This window comes from Magallana gigas, chromosome 9 (genome assembly GCF_963853765.1).
Source record: "Magallana gigas chromosome 9, xbMagGiga1.1, whole genome shotgun sequence".
Lineage (NCBI taxonomy): Eukaryota > Metazoa > Mollusca > Bivalvia > Ostreida > Ostreidae > Magallana > Magallana gigas.
The window spans coordinates 22,338,004-22,361,123 of record NC_088861.1 but is presented as its reverse complement, the minus strand read 5'-3'; the positions used below and the strand labels follow the sequence as shown (position 1 = coordinate 22,361,123).

Sequence of the window (23,120 nt, the reverse complement as noted above, 5' to 3'; positions counted from 1 at the left end):
CATGTTATCCTTGCTATAGATAATTTAATGAACAAATTGAATGCACTTTTAGCTTTGTAAGGAAACCTTTCACCATGGTAGTATAGAGAGACCTTACTCCATAAGAGATGTGTGTCATAAGTATTCATTCTTTAGACTAAATATGCTGTCATATATTCAATCTAGGATCATGAAAAAAAGATCATAAAACTATCTTAACTGGGGCAAAGTTTATCAGCATCATTTCTAAAATCCACGTTCCAACATAAAAAAATGTGTTTAAGCCTAGCAGAGAGCACGTGATTGGATTCCAATACATTACGCAAAGCATCATCTTAAAAATCAAATTGCCTGTTTTTGCAAAAAAAGAGTGCTGTACGTTTTATACATTATCTTTTATAAAAATAAATTTCATAATATCATGTAAATTCTTTAAACTAACACAATGCATTGACATGAATTAAATACTATAGTCTGTCCCAAGATATCTTGGATTCACATTTTGCTTAATTGCTTGATATTTATAAATACCTCAGGGTTCAAACAATGTTCATTCAAAAGTATAAAAAATTTCCAAGATTTCTCAGTCGAAACGCCCCTGTTAGCTTATCAGGTTTCAATACAATGCTAAAAAATGTAATGTCTACGGAGATTTTGTATTGCAGCAAGCCCGGATGATAACGTTGAAAAATTGCGCGATGTATTCCGAGTGTATTCCGAATGGAGTAAAGATGTAAACGTTCCCCATTATAAATCTCCGTAAGGAATCTGTTTTCGTTCTTGTGAATTTTTCTGAGTGACAGTTGATAATGTGTCAATGAAATTATCTTGGAAATTATCCCTTTCAACTATTACAATTGCACTTCTTTCACAGGTATGTGTATTCTTTTTAAAAATCGTCCAAATGTGCTGCATAAATATCTTGGGACAGACTATAGGTCATTGGTAAAAAAAAAACCCAACAACCCCAAAACGATTAACAATCTACCAAGTGTTAAATATAGATCTATGAGTAAATAATTTACTGTCATTTTTGCCTCAGAGAAAATGGAAAAATCAATTTTACATAAAAGCTGTGGCTCAAAGACCTTGACTGCAATCTGACTTTTGATGATAGTTATCACTATGATATAGACAAGCTAAAAAAAAAAAACTATTTTTTTTAAAATGAAGTGATGCAATGCCTTTTAAATCAAAGCTTGCTGCTACATTATCAATACGGTTAGATACTTTTGTATATTTTTTAATGGAGACAGGGTTTTAGTTTGTAATCATGGTTAAAATAAAGCCCCATTGTTAGTTATGTTCATGCTGCATGTATGTGCTCAAGATAGGCTTTGAATTAATTTCAGATTATCTAAGCAATGTTTGCCAGAAAATTTATTAAAAACAAAAAGGTAAAAAAAAAAATGAATTAATCTTACATTTAAAAAAAAAAATCTATAAGCTAATAAACACTAATCAATATAACTTTAATAATGTTATTAATAGAAGCTTTGCAAAGATTATCTGAAAATACCTGACATAAAATTCTGAACTGACATTTATCATGAATTTTAAAGGCTTGAGCAAAGAGGGTACTAGTTGAACAAGAGGTGCGAACACTAAAAGAAGGATACCTGAGTGTCCCTCTAGCTGAAGAACAGGGACAGTAGGAGCAGTGGTGGGGTAGGAGTCAGCGGCAGACTGACCACCCTCTGATAGAGGCAGGGAGAGAGGGGCAGGGACAGGGGCCGGGTCCACCCCCTCAAGGACCTTCCTCCCCAGCCAGTCGTGGACAAGAGGAGGATCGGGAATCTCTGGGACAGTGTCCTCCATTACCACCCCTTCCACATCCGTCTGCAACCATTCCTGAACCAGCTGCTTGCTTTTGTCTCGCTTCCTGACTTTCTCTGTCTGACTGTCAGGAGAAGAGTCCTGCATGCTGAGGTCTTCGCTGTTGCACTGACTATGAATGATCTGCTGGAGCAGATGATCTTCGCTTGCTTGGGAGCTTTCCTCATCCAGACAAATGTCGGCATCCAGAGAAGACACAAGCTCCTCTGTGCTGTGTATGGACTTGTCAGCTGGAGATTCTGAGGTTTCCAAAGTCATCATTGCAATCTTACTGGATGCCAGCAGCATCATGCTAAGGCTGCTCTCCATCTCATAATCAACTCCTTTCATTTCTTTACTCTGATCATTAGATTTTCCTAAATTATCCCTTGGACTTTTATATTCATCTTTTAAAGTCTCTAATTTTTCAGATTCATTCAAGGTTTCTCCAATAGGGTCTGTAGATGAATGGTCCTCCAAACATGAATCTAATGTTATTTTATCACTGTCCTCTTTCATCTCACTTTTAGTCTTAAGTTCATAAACAGTTATGTTTTCATCTATTCCTTCAGAATCGTCCACTATTACATTCTCAGGTTCTATACTGTCTTGTTTGTGAAGATACAGTTCCTGTACATTCTTTTTTACACATAGCTCAACTGTGCCCTCAGTTAACATAGAACTATCATCTTCCTCCTGAATGTCCTGTAAGTGCATTTCTCTGCCATCTTCCATGTCTTCATTACTCTGATCACTGCTGTCTATCTCCTCATGGATGACACTTAGAGCATCAGATTCTGTGCTCACAGATTCAGTAGAAGTGGCAAATGTCTTTCGAAGGAATGCTCTGTTCTGAGCATAGGTTTGTTTCTGAGGTTGCTCCTGGGCTCCAAACACTTGATGGAACTCATCCTTCAGACTGCTATCTTCAAACCTCCATAGAAGTGATGGATTTGCAGTTTCATTTTGCTTTTGTAGAATAATTTGACGACTTTCAGGCTCTACACCATTGCCTTCCTGTTCAACATAAACATCATCTGTGGAGAACTTGAATTCATGGTCATTTCCAAATTCCATCTGAAAGCTTCTTCTATTACCTTCCACTTTGTCGTCTTCCAATGCATCTTCCACATTTTCTTTGATTTCTTCCAGCTCCTTGTTGCTGTCCACACTGGGTTGATGTGATTTTTTTCTTCTCGGTTTTGCAGGTTTAAGTTTTTTTTGACTTGTATCTAGATCAACCACAGCTTTGTTGAAGATTTCATCAAAGTCATCCTCACTCGGTGCCACATTGTCTGAGCTCTCATTTGTCCATACACTGTCATTCACAAAAGCAAAAGTGTAAGTCTGGGCCTTGGTCTCAATCTTGCTGCCGGATAAAGGTGTTAAAGGCGACAGATTGAAACTTTCTACAGATTCAAACCGATTTTTTCTATCATCAATGGAAGACAATCTATGATTCTGAAACAATGAAGACTCCAGCAAAGAATCAAAGCTATCATGTTTTCCAGAATCATCTAGGCCATTATTTTCAACTTCCACCTCCTCAACATTTTCTTTGTTGTCTTCATCATCTATACGTGACTCTCTTTGATCAGCTTCTATGACCCTATATCCCTCTCCCAGACCTTCAGGTGAAATCTTATTTCTCACTGATGCAAGATCTGTCTCCTGACTTGAGTCTGTAGAATCTGACTCCAGGTCTTCTGGATTAAACTGGATTAGTTTCTTGGACTTGGAATGACCATCAATCTCATCTTGTTTTATTTCACCAACCAATGAATCTGAGGACTTAATGTCCTTGCATGTTGAAGTGGTCGTCTGGAGATTGGGCCCAGAGTCCTGGATGCCCATGCTGCATTTCTTTATGGTGGTCTTCTTTAGTTCCTGTTGCATGGATTCAACAGACTTTTTCTTTTCACCTTTACTAATGTCTTTGGCAGATTGATCCACTTTTTGTTTCTTTTTCAATCGAGGCGACTTCTTTCTACCTACAGCATTTAAATCTGTTTTGGGCAACACCAACATGGATTTTGATGCTTCTGCTAAATCAGTGATATCATACACCTCTGGGTCCAACTGACAGTCCTTCTCAATGTCAAACAGAGACAGGTCAGACGACACATTGGAGAGTACTTCACACACAGTTGTGTCTGAGAGGCTTACAAACCGCTGGTGATCATCAGCCCGTGGGGAGATGGTGGAGGGAGGTGGTTGGGGTGACTTTGGGGGAGGGGGGACAGTGTTGGAGTGGTCGGTGGGGGAGGTACTGCCCCACTGCTCCTCTCTCACCACACCTACACCAGAGTGACGGCACTCAGGAGGTGGACCTACGAAATGAAACGAAAACATGCACACAACAAAATGTCACAGAAACAAAACTGAAATGTTGGGACACTACATGTACTGGTTAAAGATGTAAAATAATAAAGTCAGAAAAAAAGGTTGTCACATGCCATAAATCCTATAGATTCCGGTATCAGCCATTAAAATTCCACTATATCAAACCTAAAGCTGTAAGGCTTTTATTAAAAGGATCAATATATCACGTTGACCTGATACATGATTTGATATCTGATATGTTTAGGTGTGAACATCTCATACTTATGGAAAATAATGTTATATTGTAAATGCTGTATATGTGCATTAACAACAGCAATGTGCCAATGAAAATTGCCAAACTTGTTTGTAATAACATTCAAGTTCAATAACATTAATTTGACAGGAGCACTTAAATTCTGATTCTTCATGCTAATTCTAGATAACATAGGAAGAGGTATACCATTACAATCACCTTTAACTTTAAAAAATTTTGAAAGTATTACTAGTGTTTCCATAAGTCTTTGATGTCATCAATATGAGTAATTAATTATATTTAAGAATTAACATAAAAATACATTCACATGCATATTTTTTCTTTCCTAGCTCTAGCTGTCATATATACAGTGTATTACGGTCATTTACGGAATGACTGTTAATTGACTAAGAAAATTATAAATGAAATAACATTATATGTTACCTCGTATAAAAGAATGAAATAGTTACTGATATATCGCATATAGGTAAAATAATCATAAAGAGGGACATAAATAGCAAACAGTGAGGTAACAGAGTGAATTAACAGACAACACACAAAGAAAACAGACTCACTTGGTGTTCTTCCTTTCTCAGCAATTTTCTTTGACATCCGACGAAATCGTATCTTAGAAATTTCCTCCACAACATAGTCTTCAGCACCACTGCTACTTTCACGAATCTGAGAAGACTCCGTGCCACTGTAATCCGCAGCACTCATCCGAGATGTGGAATCTGTGTCGGATGATTCTCGACTGAGATGACTGTTGTGTCTTTTCACAGGTAATGGAGAATTTGCATGAGATGAAGGAATGCTATCAAAAGAATAAGGAGAAGGGGATCTCCCTGGCTGATACCTACGAGGGTCAACAAGTTTAGAATTGCCTGGGTGGTTTTGATTGGGAGAATTAGAGGGACTGCTCATTTTCATAGCCATTATCACTTCTGTAGCAGTTTGTTTCATATTACCCCTTGGAGATTTACCTTTCACAATTTCCTCAACTGAATTCACTTTCTCCTCTTTTTTATTCAGAGACAGGGTTGGCGAATTTGATTCATCTGAGTGTATATCCACTTTAATCTGGGTCTCTGTGCTGCTTTTTGAGAACGGAACTTCGTCAGACAACAGCGTCTGGTCGGAGTCATCCGAGAAATTCCTCTGAAGTTTTCTTTCACTTGGAACACGGTTTTTGCTGCTATTTAACACACCATTTGATGCCGTCACACTTTTACTCGCACTATCTACACTATCCACCTTCACTGAATCTTTTCGGAACACCTCCTGCTCCTTCTCTGTGTCTGTTGACACTGAAGATTCTGAATCGGATGCAGAGTCCTCATACTTCTGGGAGGTGACTCTCCTCACTGTGCTGTGAGACTTGTTTGAAAGATCTTTGGCTTTAGGCACACGAAAGGCATCAAACAACTGGTTGAGTTTCCTTTGGTCCGACTCCTGAGGAAATTCCACCTTCTCCTTTTTATCCTTGGTTTCTGACTGCACACTCCCATTGGATACTGCCTTCCTGTTCTTGGCTTCCTTCTTTGGGGAAGGACTATCTAAGATTTCACTGTCACTACTTGTTCCTGCAAAGATTAAAAAGAAGAAGAAATGAACTTCAATAACTTGACTACCGGTACATGTTAAAAAATCCAACTGAACATGGATAAAACAGTGTTTCAAACAAACTTCTTATAAACTTAAAAGTATGTATATGTTGTGTACATCAAGCTTAAAAGAAGCACCATTCTCTATACAAAACAAGTACGGTACCTCTCCCTTTCCTCTTAAAAATTAAAATCAATGGTGTTAATGTTCCCAATATCATTATTCAAAAAATCTTCCCAAAACATATTTATGAACAAAATATAATCAAGTAAAAAATGCAGAATCTGTATCATGTAACAAAATATGATGCACAGTTCAGTGTATGTCTAAATGTCAATGATACCATATTGTACATGTTATATTCGAATTTTAAAACCACTACATAGCTCCAGTAACAAGATGAACCGTGAGAGCCCTGTCAATACTGGTTATTGGTGCTTGTTTTGTTTAAAGAAGTGATTATATATGCCAACAAAACAGCTAGAACAATGACAGAAATTTGAGTTGAATTTCTGCAAGGGAATTTTGAAGATTACAAGGTACATATTTATAATTATTTATAGATTACATTAAAAAATCTGAAAAGATATTTTCATTATGATTCCTCTTTCTTTTACCCCCTTTAGACAAATCAATCTGCAATAAAACATACACGTTCCATCTCTAATTTGTCAAGAACAAGACATCTCTAATTTGTCAAGAACAAGACAACAACAATCCCAATATTAAATGATATTTAGATACCAGTAAAATTAATTATTTTGTTAAATCAATGGTCCAATACTTCGATATTTCTTTCTCTGCAGCACACACCTACTGAGAGGGCAGGAAAGCGTAGAGCAGCCAGACAAAAGAGATAAATGTTGATGACAACTGCCAAACCAAAACCAATACTGGAACCAGCAGACAGACCATCTACTACATGTATTGTCAGGGGCCTCCAGCAATGCAAGGCCTGCGAGCTGATCAGAAACCTGACCACTGATCAATACAATGGAACCCAAAAAACCGTCCCAGGCTCACAACTGTAGGGTTCTAAACATGATGAATCTGTCAGTCAGCAATAATTAGTACAGGAATTCAATATATTGGAAGGAAAGGGGTGCATTGAATGCAAAAATTGACTTTGTAATGAAGACATGCACAGAATATGCACTGTTTCAATGTGTTGAATTTGGTACCAGTTGGACCTGACATATAGCAATAATACTATATCTACTTGCTCAACAAGGTATAGGGCACTTCCATATTGTATCAACTTTCTTTTGAAATAAACGATGAAATTAACTTTTTTTAACACACCTATCATTTCACAATTTTGTTGTCTAACAGTGTATAGCGCAATAGGATAATGCATCAGCTACTGATCTGAAAGTTGTGAGTTCGAGATTCACCAAGACTTTTACATATTTTAACCTTGAAGTTCATGAGAGTTTTTTAAAATGCATTTACTGGTCAAATATTTTAAGGGTTAAAAGTTTTAGTTACTAATAAAGAAAGATATTAGAGAAAGCTTGATGATTTTTTATGCCATTCTTCAAATGACACTGTCATATGTGACAGATTTTCAAGTGTCATGGAACGCAAGAAAATATCAACTTTCAGATAAACAGAATTAGATCAATAATGAAATACTGGTACTGAATCAATGCTAAACAATGCTAATATGTAATGTTTTCTTATTGAACAATCTTCATTAAAATATAAACCAAGCCTGCCATCAGAGCTATTTTGACATCAGACTCTTCTTATTACACTGTAACACTATGAAGTGGATAGGTTTACCTTGCTCCGGCTCTCCGCCCTGTGTGACATGAGGATGTCTGAGTTGTCTGAAACAGCACAGAATTCTCGGAAAACACAGGTTTTGGGCATTTAGCATGCCTCGTCTCCTAACACATCCAAGCTGATCAATTCAGTAATGAAATACAGCCATTCACGCATGTTTTTACATACACTTGATCGAAGATATGGAAAAAAAAAATATCCACCCAACTGACATGCAATCATATCAATTGCATTAGAACATCCATTTCACTCATTTCAAAAGGCATATTATTTCCATCAATTCTTTTCCAACATTTTATTCCAAACTAAATTTCTTGGAAAATCATTAAAAAGCATATTTCCTCTTCATTAGTCAACGGACTCGACACAGTCCTTTACATCTATCAATAATTCCCATCCTTAAGTTTTGATCACACTTTAGAAAATTGCTAACCATCAGCTTGGTACAGTGATCAAATGCTAGCTTTGAACACCAATAAAGTCAGTCATTGTCACTTAAAAGGTGTACCAATTCCCAGTAGCTGACTACATATTGTAATATATCATCACACTCAAAACGAAACATCCCACCACATATCACATGATATTGGAGGGATGAGACAGTCCTCAAACTAAACAAGTGAGGCGGGTTACTGTTTGTCAACAAGATTCATAGTAACAGGAATGAAACAGTCAACTCTCCATCCACTGCACGATCAAGACTCCTTATTCATCCACTGATGAACACAATGAATAAAAAATAAGCATGTCAACCAGATTCCCTTCAAAACAAACAGCAGAGCTGCAGTTCATGCATAAAATGTCTATCTGTATTCTAATTCTACTGGATGCATGGCCTTCCCAGTGGAGCAAACCCACATAGACTATAGGCTTGTAACTAGGTCTGGATTAATGATACGTCCGGTTTTGACTGATTTTTCATTTGTTGTGGCTTCGAGTCTCATTCTTTAATTTTTTTTTTTCTTTGGTGGGGGGGGGGGGGGGGGGGGGGGGAGGTAGGTTGTCATAAACAGTTAGTATAGAGTAAAATAAGGGCTGAGCATTTACCATATATAGTAGCTCTGACAATTTCATCATAGCAGTTGGTTTGATCTCCAATAATACAATGTATTAGCCCACTCTGCAACTATATACAAGAGCTTACGCATATTCATTTCAAATAACATGTCTGATAGTAAGAGCATATTAAATCATCCATATGAAACATGTTACTTCAAAAGTTGATTACAGGGAGCATAACCTTGACTTTCTGTCCCCTGAAATTGATGATTTTCTGTATTGTATTGAAAGGCTAAATTTCCTTGGATGTCACATGAAAGTTAAGTCTGCTGAACATAAGCTTAAAACTTTTGATATCGTTGTACATACAATAGCACCTGCTTACTGATAGATCAATACCCTACATATCGATGCCCTTGTAAGTCTTTTACATTAGATTTCAATCAGAGGATAGTCTATCATCTGATCGAAATTCGATGTGGAGACTTCACAGCGGCATTAGGAAAAGAGTAAAAACAGTAATTTATTATCTAAAGGATGTCTGTAATTAACTCTCTTATATCTGGAGATCTGGAGACCAGTTTTGCCAACAGAACATAATTAAAACACTCATCTTTCTTCAGTAAATATGGTTCTTCCTTCCTCATTAGCGGCCTCTGTACCAAATTATGGTTTTCTAACCTTGAACAGTTGAATCAGTAATGCCTTTATTTTCCAAACAAGGTTCCAAGACCATACATTGTTTAACTGTGAACCTTGACCTTTGACCTTCATGATAAATTGGTTAAGGTACACCTTGTACTTGTAAAATCATCCTATAGTACAGAATAGTATAGAAGCCTCTGTCTTGCACACAGAGAGAGAGAGAGAGAGAGAGAGAGAGAGAGAGAGAGAGAGAGAGAGAGAGAGAGAGTCTCTAATAACAATTTGTGTGAAAATTGCTTTGAACATATATTCAATTTAGCTGTGAATATTTTTAGGAATCCATGTAGAAACAAAAACAACTGTATTGACAGATAAACTTTTCACCACACACCAAACTTGGCAAAGACAGAGCCCACTCTGGGAGGGAAACATCTGAAATGCTGTAAAATCTTCACTGTTTAGAACCCTCCCTCAGGTCTCCCAACCAAATAACAAATGCTTTACTTTTGGCCAATGGTGTCAAGTTTCATTGATTGAGACTAGCAGCAAACACACAATTTTAGTAGACTATATGTAGCTGCTTCTCTGTTGATTTTGAGGAAAAACAAAAACATCAGCTCTTGGGCATTTGTTCTTTTTCCATGCAGGCATCTTAAGAGTGTACGTTTGCTGTTATCAAATCATGCAGACCATAGTTAACTGATGATATTGCACTGAAATTGTTTTTATTATGATTAAATGACAGTAAGAAAATTGAAGATTTCTTAATAGAACTAACATTGCTGGCTGAAAATTTTAATGAACAATCTTAAAAGGATATGAGCAGCTGTCTGAAGCACGAAAGAAAAGTCAATATTAGAAAGAAACTAAAAATATATAACGCCCTATAAATAATTTACTCCAAAGAACACAAAACCCTATTTGAGAGACAGATTACCTAAATTATCTGTTCAGGAGTTGTCAAGAATACCAGCACCGGAGTCATATGGACACAAGATAAAAAGCTGGTTATATATACTTCGGTATATGTGTATACTGTATGCAGGAAAAGATCTGCTGTGTAAGTCAAAGTGGTTTTTATGTTCAATATTCTTTATGGGGATATTGCTATGTGCTTTGAATTAAGGTTAGTTATGTGGCATCAGGATATACTAGCTGATGTAAGAAGTCACAGAGTGTATCAATAAATGTATACCAGAATAAACATATCTATTTCATACAAATAAATCTTCATCAATTATACTACGTACCATACAGAACAAAGGGTATGTTGTACAACTCCTTTCTAGGAACAATACAATTTCTAACAATACAAGCAAAAACAAGAGTAGGGAAGTAGGGAATATTTTAGAGTTTATGGTATGGTGACAACGTTAACATGTTTAATCAACAATCTGGAAAGACTACACTGCAGAACAAAAGGGGTTCATCTGTGGAACATAAAACAAGTCACTGAAGGGAATGAAAGAAAATGATCAAGAAAGTTTGTTGCATCTCAAATATATTTTCAAATAACTCTTATTCTAAAATACAAAATAAATTCTACGAAAAAAAAAAAAAAAAACTACAGTAGAAATTAAGAAACAGGTTCACAACAACAGCACTGACAGATGTACAACATCCAGGTACCTGTGGGGGAGGCGGGGGCCCCAGTGGCCTCCAGAATGAGCATTCGGAACCTCTCCAGCATTATCCCTCTCAGCAGCACATACTCAATGCTGCTCAGGACTTAGCACGCTGTTAAAAATAATGGCCACTTTAAGATTCAACACACTGTGAAATGAATTGTCATCATTAATAGCTACCTAATTATCATCAAACACACTTCATTTCTTCAATGTACTCCCAGTGATGGATAACAGTCCATATACAGTAATGGCAGCTGGGTTTGAAGAATCTATTTGGAATCTCTTGTGTTAAACGAGAAGATAAAAAACAACGAATGTTATTGGACAATCAAACGACTATATACACATACATGTACAAGGAGCATAACAGCCCCAACACGATCTGATTTATTGATAAAACAGAAGTATCACGCACACCAGCCCAGCTAATTCATATATCCAATGGGAAAAAAAGACATTGTATGATCATTTCCTGACACACTATGGGCGTCAAGCTCACACACACTGTATAATAATCCTAGAATCCTGGTCCTCACGCTAATGCTATATCAGCTGCCGGTCCCTGCTTCACTGCAATATCACTTGCCCTGATGAACGAGGTCATTTCTAAATCCAATTTTCCGGAGCAGAGAAATGACAATTGCTGTGAAATGTGACACAGTTGGAGGAAAACTTGGTCAGCATTATCGAGAAAACCAAAAATCTGATCCACAGGTCAAAGATTTAACACGATTATTGACACAACTTCTCTCAATCGCAATAAATTGCTACAACATTTTTGACAATTAATATATTGATCATTTAAGCGTGTTCTGTATCCACTGCATTTCTTTTTGTAATTGTCATGCTATTTGAAACAATGCTTCAAAGCTTTATTTATCCATAAACATTCAGTCACATGAATCTGATTTCTCTCACAGCTACTGCAGTCAAGTAGTCACTCTATATTGCAGTCGAGTGAGTTTTTGCAAGACTAAAAAATAGAAACTTTTTTCACCTTTACAAAACTTCTATCATTTCTTCTACAAAAATGTATGCCTATATGCATAAAGGATGACACTTAATATAACGTTAGTGTGCTTAAAGGGAATTTTATGGCCACTAGGGTCTACTTTCAAAGTCATCATTTAATTACCGTAATTTTTCTAATTGGTCTTATGTTTAAATTATACATCTATCTACCTATTTTTGCAAACTTAATGGTATGATAAATTGAAACCAATGAGGAAATTCATCATTGATCTTTTTTTCCATATTTATTTGTTAAAGTTCTCCCTGTTAGCAAATGTGATCAAGACCCCCTATCCCCGTTCTATTGAATCCATTCAATGTCAATGGAGTGGGAACACTAAACGGAAAACCAGTTTCCAGTGGAAGCACCACCAGGGACCTTCAACATATTTATATATATATTTATCTATCAATGCCAAACACAGACACATATAGGAAGCATTGTGGTTTCTGAGATACTGCAGAATCCAGAAAACACACCATGAATTAGTGTCAGACACGCCAATAATATTGACCTTGTTCCTCCTCAGGTTTTAAGCCTGTTGCAAACATTTGCTCTTTTTGTATTTCTTTGTGTAGTCTTATGCATCTTCTATACTTACATCACTTTTCTAGACTACAAAATTTTCAGTCACTAATTTGTATGTGTACATTATACATACATCTATCATGTCTGAATCATATTATACCCTAATATTGTTTGAGCAGAAAAATGAAAAGCATTGCCAAAGGGTTAATTCTATTGACAACATATCTAGTACATTGATCTAATTTATATCAGATACAAATGTCTGCACTTACCATTCAAAATATCAATAACCTGTTCTCAAGATGTGCACACACATACTTTGTGATTTTTATATCCATTAATAGAAATCACTCTCAACCAGCTGTTTTCAAAGAAATCAACCTAATTCCATCTAATGATATTCCAAGGTTACAATGATATAGATCTGCACAATTGGATAGAGAGAAGCCGGAGACTACCAGGGAAACACTGAGGCTATCCCATAACAAAGCCGGACTGAGGCGCAGTGTTCAATTAACACATTGATGGTCCAGAGAACAGAATTCCTGTCTCCCGTCTCCTCCAATAATGACATTATCAGGTGTCCGGTCTATGGTCCCTCGTAAGACATAGACCAGGCATCTCTCTCCACGGTCAGGGTGCCTAATTACAGGGAGTCCGATCTTGCTGCCCTATAAAGCATCACTCGGGGGAGACTGCAGGGCCCATGTCTCTCACTGTGGCTAGTCTCAAAGCATGTAACTGTACTCTCTATCGTATCCTAATATCTAATGCCTGCAGCTCTCATTTCCTCTTCCCTCTGTCTGAATGTGCTCATTACAGTACACATACTTGTAACAAAGACATATAACAGGTAATAGACAATTTTTCTGCACACAAAATTAAGTTACTCAATTAAGTGCTCCTTGACTAATTAACTATTGATTGATTCATTTTGAAGGGTAAGCCGAAGGGGGCGGGGGGGTCTTATCCTTTTTGGTCGAGAAATGATACAATACATACCATTATATTCCGCCTTCCCTCACCCTATAATCCACCCTCAGTCCACCAAAAACAAGGAGTGAATTATAAGATAAGACAATGATACTCACGTACTACTCACTAGCTGACTTTGTGGTCCGCTGCCGGCCTACGGGACTCTGACATCCTTGCAGTACTTTACAATACCAACTATGACCACCTACATTAGTCTATATAAATCCAATAGCCATTAAATCTTCATTGATCATCCCTCAAATTGATAAACAGAACAAACCAGTTAATATGCATATACACTAGAGTTATGGCAGGGAACGGTCAACAAACAGATGATGGTGGCATCAGGGCAGCTATAAGTAGGTTAGAGACACCCTGAGCTCCGTGCTACTAGAGAATTCATCAAATCAATTACAGACCGAGGAATCTGCATTTCTTCCACTGTGACATTTGTGCATTTGTAAACAGAAGACTGTAACAGCCAAACAATTGATCTGACATGGCAACTCCACTAATCATAAAGCCTTGATCATGCTGTTCTACATCACAGAGATCCAACAAAGTTCCAAAATAACCAAGAGATTTCTCTATAGACACTTTTTAGTCTCATTGCGTAATTCGTACGTGTATCTTGATTTGCTGGTGCATGTTTGAGAAAATATAAAACCAAATTAATATAAATCTTAAATTCAAACTCTTCTTTTCCAAAAAACAAACAAAAAACATGATAAATAATGAAAAGTCTCCACTAAAACAAATTTCAAATTCAAGAGCTTTTGTTTGATATATACAGCATCTGATATTGATACAACTGAAATCAATACTAATGCATTATTAACCGAAATATTGAATGCATTCAAACTCTGCATTATTCATCGTGTTCTGAAATAGACAATACAAAGACTTGTAAAGTTGTTATTATTCCTCTGTAATAGATACAAAATAAAAACACGGCCACTGTTTTAATAGCTCAGTCCATATCAGAATGCAATTCCAGGCTGATAAAGCTAGGATTCAAACTATAATGTGTCAATAAACCTGGCATAATCCTATCCAATACCCCGAGTTATGCTCAATCACATTAGTTCTCAGTGTAATAAATCCTTTATTCTTTCCTTATCTCGTCAAGATCCCCTCATGGTGGACTGTTACACTGATTATTATTTTTCTGACAATTCTGAAGGGACAGGCACAGCTAGTCTTATTGCTGATCATAAAATTCTAACAACCATGTCTTTTATAATTACAGAGAGACAAAAAAATTAACCAAAATAAGTATGTGTCAAAGAGGAGAGCTCAACAACCTTGACCCATTACTGACCTCTGACATTGACCTTTACTTGACCTGATATGAAGTCTTTATCTTGTATAATTCAGAAGGTATGACCATGCAAAGTTATGTTTGCATCAATGCAGATAAAAAGACAGACCAAAACAATTTGTTTGACAGTAAACTTCAGAGGCATTTAAAATATAAAAGATGCAAGAGATTGCCAGCTGTTTCTATGATCGAAAATCAATTCTAGTTTGGCATCAAAGCCAAAGCGATACAGTTTGTACAATATTCATCATTGGCATAACAACTTGTTGTTAACATGGGAATGAAGCAGCTGTGTCATAGATTTCTATTGTTTAAATCTCCATGGAAAAATGTGGCACTTAATTGCTTTAATTCATTACCAGGAATTTGTAACATAAAAACAACATAACCCAATTTTTTTTTTTTTTTTTTTTTTTTTTTTTAAAGGAGGGTTTGGTTTGTGATTACTTCAGATAGTTGGAAGACAAGAGAGAAGGGGAAAGGAGTATATTTTTCAGAAAATAAATTTAGTAAATTTTCAACCAGACTTAGCAAAAATTGGTTTATTCATATTAAGAACACCTTCAAGCAGTCTTTTTCAATCACATGTTGGAAAGGTATTTAAAAAGAAAGTAAAAATCTGTTCTTAAAACGACATCCAATCTCACTGAATCTTCTTGCACCTAGTAGAGATCAAATTACCGTAGCGATGAACAACAAATATTGCGGCAGAAGCTGCAACAGCAATCAAGGGAAAGAACTCCCACTGGTCACAGGTAACTACACACCTGATGCTTGAGTTGTCCTACCTTTGAACACAGATAACTTGTGGATGGAGGCTTTTACCAGGTCACCACCTGACGGCCAGCGGGTCAGCTGACCAGAGCTGTAGTCCCCCATAAAAAACTTCAGCTGCCTATATACAAAAAAACCCAAACCAAACATTCCATTAGTCATCTACAGCTTTCTATTCAAAATTGATACAGTGCAGGTATGAAAAATTTCAAATCAGAAAATCAAATTTCATTTTATCCAGCTTATCCTAGCTTGTAATTTTAAAAAGAAAAAAAAATACCCATTATTTAAACCTAAGGAACACAATTTTAAAGAAATATACTGATGTGTTGCCGTACCTTTGTTTGTAACACAACACACACAGCCACTTTCCTTGGAACAGGTTCTCCTTACACATGTTGCACACTCTGAAGCGGCAGTTTGGACACAGGTCGCCGCGGTTGAAGAACAATCCCAGCTCCGTGTGACACCGAGCACATATCTTGGAGAGGTCGTCTCCTGCACGGAGCACACTCTTCATCCGGATTGCCTGGATCTCCGACTTGAGCTGACTGTTCATGGAGCAAGAAAAATCAACATTCATATCAAATTCTTTTGTGAAACAAGTGTTTACAAAATGGTACACATGAGTAAAAGGATAAACAAAATGCAACACAATCTGTTTTTGGTATATATTGTCAATTTTGTTGACTTTTTAAGGTGGTATAAGACACTTCCATATTGTGACGTACTTCCTATCAAAATAAACAATAAAATCAAGTATGGTATGAGTTCATAAATGTATTCTTTCCCATTGTTCTTACCTAACAGCAGAGTGCAATGGGTTATAGCGTTACCTATGAATCTGTATGATGTCATGAGTTCGAATCATGCTGGTGCTTATTATAAATTTTACCTTTAAAAAAACTTTTAATACTTATTTTTTGGTCAAATAGCAAAATTTAAAACTTATAAACCAGTGAAAGTATCTTGATTATTATGTACTTTTATCCACATTAATATCAACAAAAAGGTGCCCCATACCACCTTAAATACAGTTCAGGGTTTTCTATTTGATAAACATGATAATTAACAGCTAGATTTATTTCAAACCTGGATGGGTGATTCACAACCACGTAACATCAAAATTAATGAATCTAGCCTGAATGAATTTTCTATGGATACTGAATACAGGGTTATTGTCGCCCTTATTCACTTGCATATGGCTTCGCCCTGTCCTGAATTCGCCCAAATGCAGATGTGTTATGCAGAAATATTTTTTGTGACATAGAATTCGCCCAGTCTAATATTCGCCCGCTGACAAGGGCGAAAATGGGCGAAAAATTTCCCTTTATATAGTAGTATTTTAAAAGTTTATCTGTCCTTATAAAACAGAATAATTGCATGAAAACAGCCCTTAAGAAATAACCAGAAATCTCAAATGCTATTAAATATATTAATTCCCTTAATCATTTTTCAATAGTACAATATATATAAACAATCTTATTATCACATTAAAGGTTGTTTGCTTTGCTTTACTGCTTAACATATTTTTTTTCTGTCTAAATACATGTATACATATAAAAGGTTTACATTTTTAAAACTCTAAATACTTGTTCATGAACATAAATAAAGTCTTTTCATGGAATCCTTATTTATGAAGCTGCATCATGGAGAGAACGTTTGAGAAAAGAAATGTTGAGCACAGAAAGGGGTTGGAATAGGGATGGTATTAGGTATACAAAAGGCGGGAATTTCTGTTTAATCAAAAAAATTATACATGCACACATGGTACATATATTTAATGTGAGGCAAATAGGCAGTTTTAGCTTAATCATTGCATTATGAGAGAATGCCTCCAATTGAACTTCTGAACAACATGAGCAATGTCATGTGTAACAAATGTCTCCTTCATATTTCATAATGCAATTGATATTTCAAAACTTCATAGTGCCCTTAATGGAGTAATGTTAATAACAGCTGTGGTGGCCATTTCAATACCGATATTCTGAATTTGTACCAGGCCTATACATATATTACACACCTACACAAAACTTCTTATATGTCAGAGCATTACATATAATTAACACAATGTATGTGTAATTTTAGGTACATATGAAAACGTCTTTATCTAATGCACAGAGTTTGATCTCATCCTATGGACAGATAGAATTCTAAGATACAAAACAGAAGGAATAGCATACTAGCATAGATATGACTGCTGCAAGCCACCTCAAGGTTGTTTGATAAGGTTTAGTGACAATTTCAATTTCTGATTTTTTCAAAATATCACAACTTTCAAGAAATCTTGAATGGACAAGCAAATCTCACTGCACTGATACTTAGAGGAAATCTTTCAGTCCCATGAGTGCATACTTCAGTATATAACATAACACTTGGATCATACCCACCAGATTTTCTTGTCCTCGGCTTGGCGGACCATCTCGTCCTTTTGGAGGACACCGAGGATCTTGTCCTTCTCCTCCTGGGACAAATTGTCCAGATTCAAGAGCTCCTCCATCATTGGAGGAAAGGAGTCCCTCCTTCAGGATTTCAACCAACGAAGAGTGCTGTTACTCCATCATTTGGTGGTATATTGCTTTGGCCTGCCGTAGAATTTACTGTTACATGTGGTATTCTTATCAGTCTCTCAAATAGAAATGTTTAAACACAAAGTAACCTGCAGCCTAGAATGCTATGTTACCATCACAAGTTCCTGAAAAATAGAACAGTAATAACATCACAAATGACAGTATATACACAACTAATCTATTGCAAATTAATAACAAAGAAACATCTAATTAGGCCTTTATTTTTAAAGACCACATTACATCATCGCTCACAACAAATTTTAAGTCTGTAAGAATTTTAAAAGGCCTTCTCTTTAATTGGACTTTTTGATACCTGCCTGTAAAGTCCATTTTATTCAGTTATCTACAAAACATTACGCAATCTGGGACAACAGGTGACAACACCCTAAAACATTTGACTAGGCTGAAAGATCTATCTTATAATCTTACATTGATCACAAACTACCATTATGTGTCCTTAGAAAAATTTTCACTATGTGTGGAATGCAAACATTCAAACACCACCCCCCCCCCCAAAAAAAAATAAGTGTATTAAAATTATAATAACTTGCATGCTACCACAAAGTTCTAAGTACTTTTCATTACTGTTTACAACTGCCAAAAGTGAACAAACTATGATGACATAATTAAAACATTTTTAATGAATGGATGTTTCAACAACAGCAAACCCAGTGCATTAAAAATATAAGACTAAGAGAGGCAGACAGACATACAAAATTTCATCAGAGACATTGACAATCTGAATATCCAATGCCTATAAAAACGAAAAACCAGGTTTGACTCATTTTTCAAAGATGAGCTAAGTGGCCAGCCAATACATGTATAATTCCCAGAGCACATTAAACAATTTTTAACAATCAATTGTTCAAACTGTTTTTTGACTTATTAGCTGCAAAAGAAAGAATATCTTATAAAAGTACTCCTTCAACAAAATACCAATTCAATTCAGACTGTTGTTGATGACATTCTGCACAGCAACTACATATATGAGTGATATATATCTGCATTTAAGTGCAAATGGTTGAGTCAACCTCAGGTAAACAAATACCTTAAAAGTTAAAACCCTCTGCATAAACACCTCCACCCCTCTCCAAAAGAGCATCAGTTACATCCAGCAACAAATCATTAGAGAAATTCAACTCTAGAAAACATTTCCCTTTATGCAGTCCCCTTAATATCCAAGTTTGTCACAGTTACACACATTTCTTCAATTTGTTTGTCTTGAGACCATGTTGTACCGATCGATTTTCTACTTTTATTACAGATAGAGCAACTGTTTAAGATGCAATCGCATCCCTCGCATTACCGGCCCACCTGTTGTGTGCCCCCATTGTGTGGTGGAGTGTGATGTGACACGGAGCATCAGCATCAGCTGTTACACAGTCACAAGTTCTACTGTACCTGACAGAGGTAATTGAGGGGTGGTACAGGTGGGGACATCTTAATTAGTATCTGATGTGTCACTGAACCCTTGCCTCAGTAACCCACAGACCTGGTCTCTTGGATAGATCTTTCATATATAAATCTTTATCAAGAATTTCATTCATTCAAACAAACTAAAGGTTTGATATTCTGATTTTTACACAAGCTCAGAGTCAATGTCATATTTCATGTGTGTACTGTGTTTTGATATTGAAATCATTTTTCACCGTTTTTTTTTTTGGGGGGGGGGGGGAGGGGAGGTGTACATAAATTTTCACAGTAATGCTTTGATCCTATCTTGTGTCACATACTCTAGCTGTCAAATATCCTAGCCGAAGTACGTACATGTATAGCCATTTGATTACCACAAATACTTTCACTGACGTTCCCCAGAACCCTTTCCTTTCAATTAATGAACTCTAGCTAGCTGTCTCAAACTAAATCACGTCCCTAGATCTCTCTTAATCTACTGCACCCTATTATGAAACAATATTGGAGACACCTAGTGATGTAATTTTGACAAAACAACGACATTAATTTCAAACAATGACAACCTTCTTATCTTTGAACACGTCTATAAAATTAATATTATGAAACAAGAAGTCATACGTTACCTTTAATTCGTAAAATCCTCCTACCGTTCAAAACAGAATTCCCAGCTGATTTAAACCCACCGGGCCACGCAAGCACAGTTGACACAGATTAAAATTCTTTACGGAATTTCACGCAGAAACTTTTTAAATACACCAAAATTTCGCAATGTGTGTCTCCCCCATCGTTACAAAATCTCTTCCTTTCAATCCACACCCCCACAAACTTGTATGTTAACAAAGTGTATACAGATTTTCAAACTCCAAACAAGCAAACATTAGCTCACAAAGAAAAACACTAGAAGGGAGGCCCTTTCCGTGAATAGACCATGTCTAAAAATAGCCTCTACCTGTCACACCTGTCCAATGACCCAGAGAGAGGCCCTGATGGTTACCTGAGGACTTAACGAGACTGCAAGGTGTTCACAAGGGCCGATAGATCAGTTATATACTCCACGTCTACAAACTGGTTCAGTGCTGAACACTGCACAAACCTTATCTCTGAATAGTTTCAATACACACTTCAATGCAATAAAGTTATCAAAACTTAATACGGTAAACAGGGAGGATGAGTGTTTTCTAATATGTCATATAAATTCAAAGGAAAAGAAACGGAGGAAACATAGACAGCTAGTTTACCTGTGTACCTGAGTTTACTGATCCAGTGAAGCGTACATTAAAGAATTCTAAGTTGATACAGTAAACAGCTTTTATCTGATGTTAACACAGAATTACCATTCTGAAATTAACAGAGCGACATTCCTTAATGCTTTAAAATAGCATGTACATTCAATGATCAAACATTATAAATGTATAAAGCTCGATCATCCAAATATGTTATATGGCATGCCAATAATAAGTTTGGCAACAAAGGTAATGCATTCAAATTTAAAACCCTGCATCGCTACATTTAAAATACAAAAATAAAATAACCCCACTGCAAACACACGATTATTTACTGCCATATAACTTATAAGTACTGTAATGCATCTTTCATAAATGAAATCAAAATATATACATGTACTTGGAGTGAACATAATGGTATACAGCAGCAGAATAGTACTTACATATTGTGTCATGTACAGCTACATTTATAGAGCCTTCCTGAGCACTGCTAGCATGGCTATTGTATAAGGCAAATCTCTCAGTCACAAACACACTTTTAAACCTGCAATCAAAACATTCCCAGATGTGATGAATTCAAAACATGTACTGTACATACAATACTAATTATTCTCATAAAAAGAAATCTTGTCTGATTGAACCTGTGCTACAATCACACACCATAGATGTCCACTTGCAAAATCTGCTCCACTAATCTCTACAGAAAACACTCCTCAGGGGAGATTACTGAAGATAATCTAAGTGTGTTCTCCCAACAGGCATCATACAACACCACGGGCAAAGCCTTGCGTGCAAGGTGCTTTATTTGGAAAAAAAAAGGACATTCAACTAAAGGGTGCAAAAAAGAAGTTTAGTGGGCGGAGCATAGCTGTATCTGTGTTTCGTCAGTATTTAAAGGCCACAGCAATCGTGACCCTTTGGAAAATTAATCTATTGTCATTGCATATGTACCTGTAAAGGCATTTTTTCTTCAAACTTGTATTTAAGCTGGGTATTTAAATGGAACAGCAACTGATCGTGACCCATTAAAAATGAGTTAAAAAATAATTTTCCAATCCATTGTCATTTTCTTTTAAAATCCGTCATTGGATCCTGACATATTCAAAGAGAGGGAAAGAAAAATCCTTTCTCTAGAGTTCAGTTCCATACATTGTGTAAGCTTTATGTCTTTACCATGTTTACAATGAATATAACAAAAGCTACTAAAAATTCACTTATCTATTATTTACCAGAAGTTATGCAAATGGACTAATTCCAATAATTCTGATTCTGTGAAGACTGAAATAAAGGTGAAATATAAACACGTACATTACAATGTATAGAAATTTAAGGCAGACAAATACTGCTCTTCTTTTTTTTTTAACTGATGTTCAACTTATCAGTTATTTTTGCCACTGCAAGATCCACATATTTATCCACAACGAACTTCTTTGTCATATTATATGAACAAAAACAATTACAATTTGTCCTAGTTATAAAAAAACCCTCCAACTGTTGCACAGAACCACAAATTCTCCGTCACGACATTTTACGTTTAATTGATTGCAATCATTTCATTCTGCCCTCTAACATTTAAGTAACAAATTATAAGTCAGTTGCCAATTATTATGATTCAACACCATGAATTTATTCCGCTAGCTGCCATGACTGAGTTGATGAGATGATGGTTGGAGCAACACTTTGATTCCACAAGGTTGAACAATTCCTATGCAATACCAAGTATAGGGAGGGTACTCTAATTGCTCCACTGTTTATGCATCATGAATTAGTCCTATTTTTTTAAGTCTGATAGATTTATTAGATTTATTACAGCCATCATTACTTTATTGATCTCTCCATTATTCCCCCCCCCACCTCCATTTGGCAGATATCAACATCTTTTTAAATGGTAATAGGATTTGGAAAAGCATTATACTTTAAAAAATTTACGAAATCAGGCTTGTGCCCATTAAGCATGTTCAGATTATAATTGTACACTAGTATGTGAAAATTACACCTACATGTTACTTATTCCCATAAAAGCTACAAAACATATGATGATATCCACTCGAAATAAAACAGGACATATACATAAATAAATCAACCAAAATAACATTAGATTTCCTGTTTATCTAGATCCGGGTTTTTTCTCATAAATTTGAAACTGGCAAATGAAATTATCCATTTAGATCACAATCTTTAGAGATTCAGAGACATTTCCTTATGTTCACTAAATACACTACCTATATCCTCTTCTTCGTAAGATTTTTCCATCACACTTTATAAAAACA

At 36.0% G+C, this 23,120-nt stretch overlaps 1 protein-coding gene across 8 annotated transcripts in view; it reads right to left on the bottom strand.

The window, feature by feature from the left end:
* LOC105320073 (uncharacterized) overlaps positions 1 to 21,665 on the bottom strand; it is a 30,289-nt gene extending 8,624 nt beyond the window's left edge. The window contains exons 1-7 of one of the 8 annotated variants that reach the window (XM_034475653.2): positions 21,511 to 21,665; positions 21,294 to 21,394; positions 18,035 to 18,339; positions 15,983 to 16,195; positions 15,638 to 15,765; positions 4,945 to 5,952; positions 1,599 to 4,124 (exon numbers count right to left, since the gene is read on the bottom strand). In XM_034475653.2, the coding sequence (XP_034331544.2) occupies positions 1,599 to 4,124; positions 4,945 to 5,952; positions 15,638 to 15,765; positions 15,983 to 16,195; positions 18,035 to 18,147 (3,988 nt within the window). In that variant the 5' untranslated portion in view covers positions 18,148 to 18,339; positions 21,294 to 21,394; positions 21,511 to 21,665. Of the gene's footprint in view, positions 1 to 1,598; positions 4,125 to 4,944; positions 5,953 to 7,759; positions 8,569 to 11,035; positions 11,144 to 12,846; positions 13,469 to 13,665; positions 14,064 to 15,637; positions 15,766 to 15,982; positions 16,196 to 18,034; positions 18,340 to 19,262; positions 19,472 to 20,250; positions 20,765 to 21,293; positions 21,395 to 21,491 lie in introns of those variants that run through there. The other 7 variants (XM_066072272.1, XM_034475654.2, XM_034475655.2 and 4 more) reach the window with 7 other exon arrangements.
* Positions 21,666 to 23,120: the final 1,455 nt, after the last annotated feature.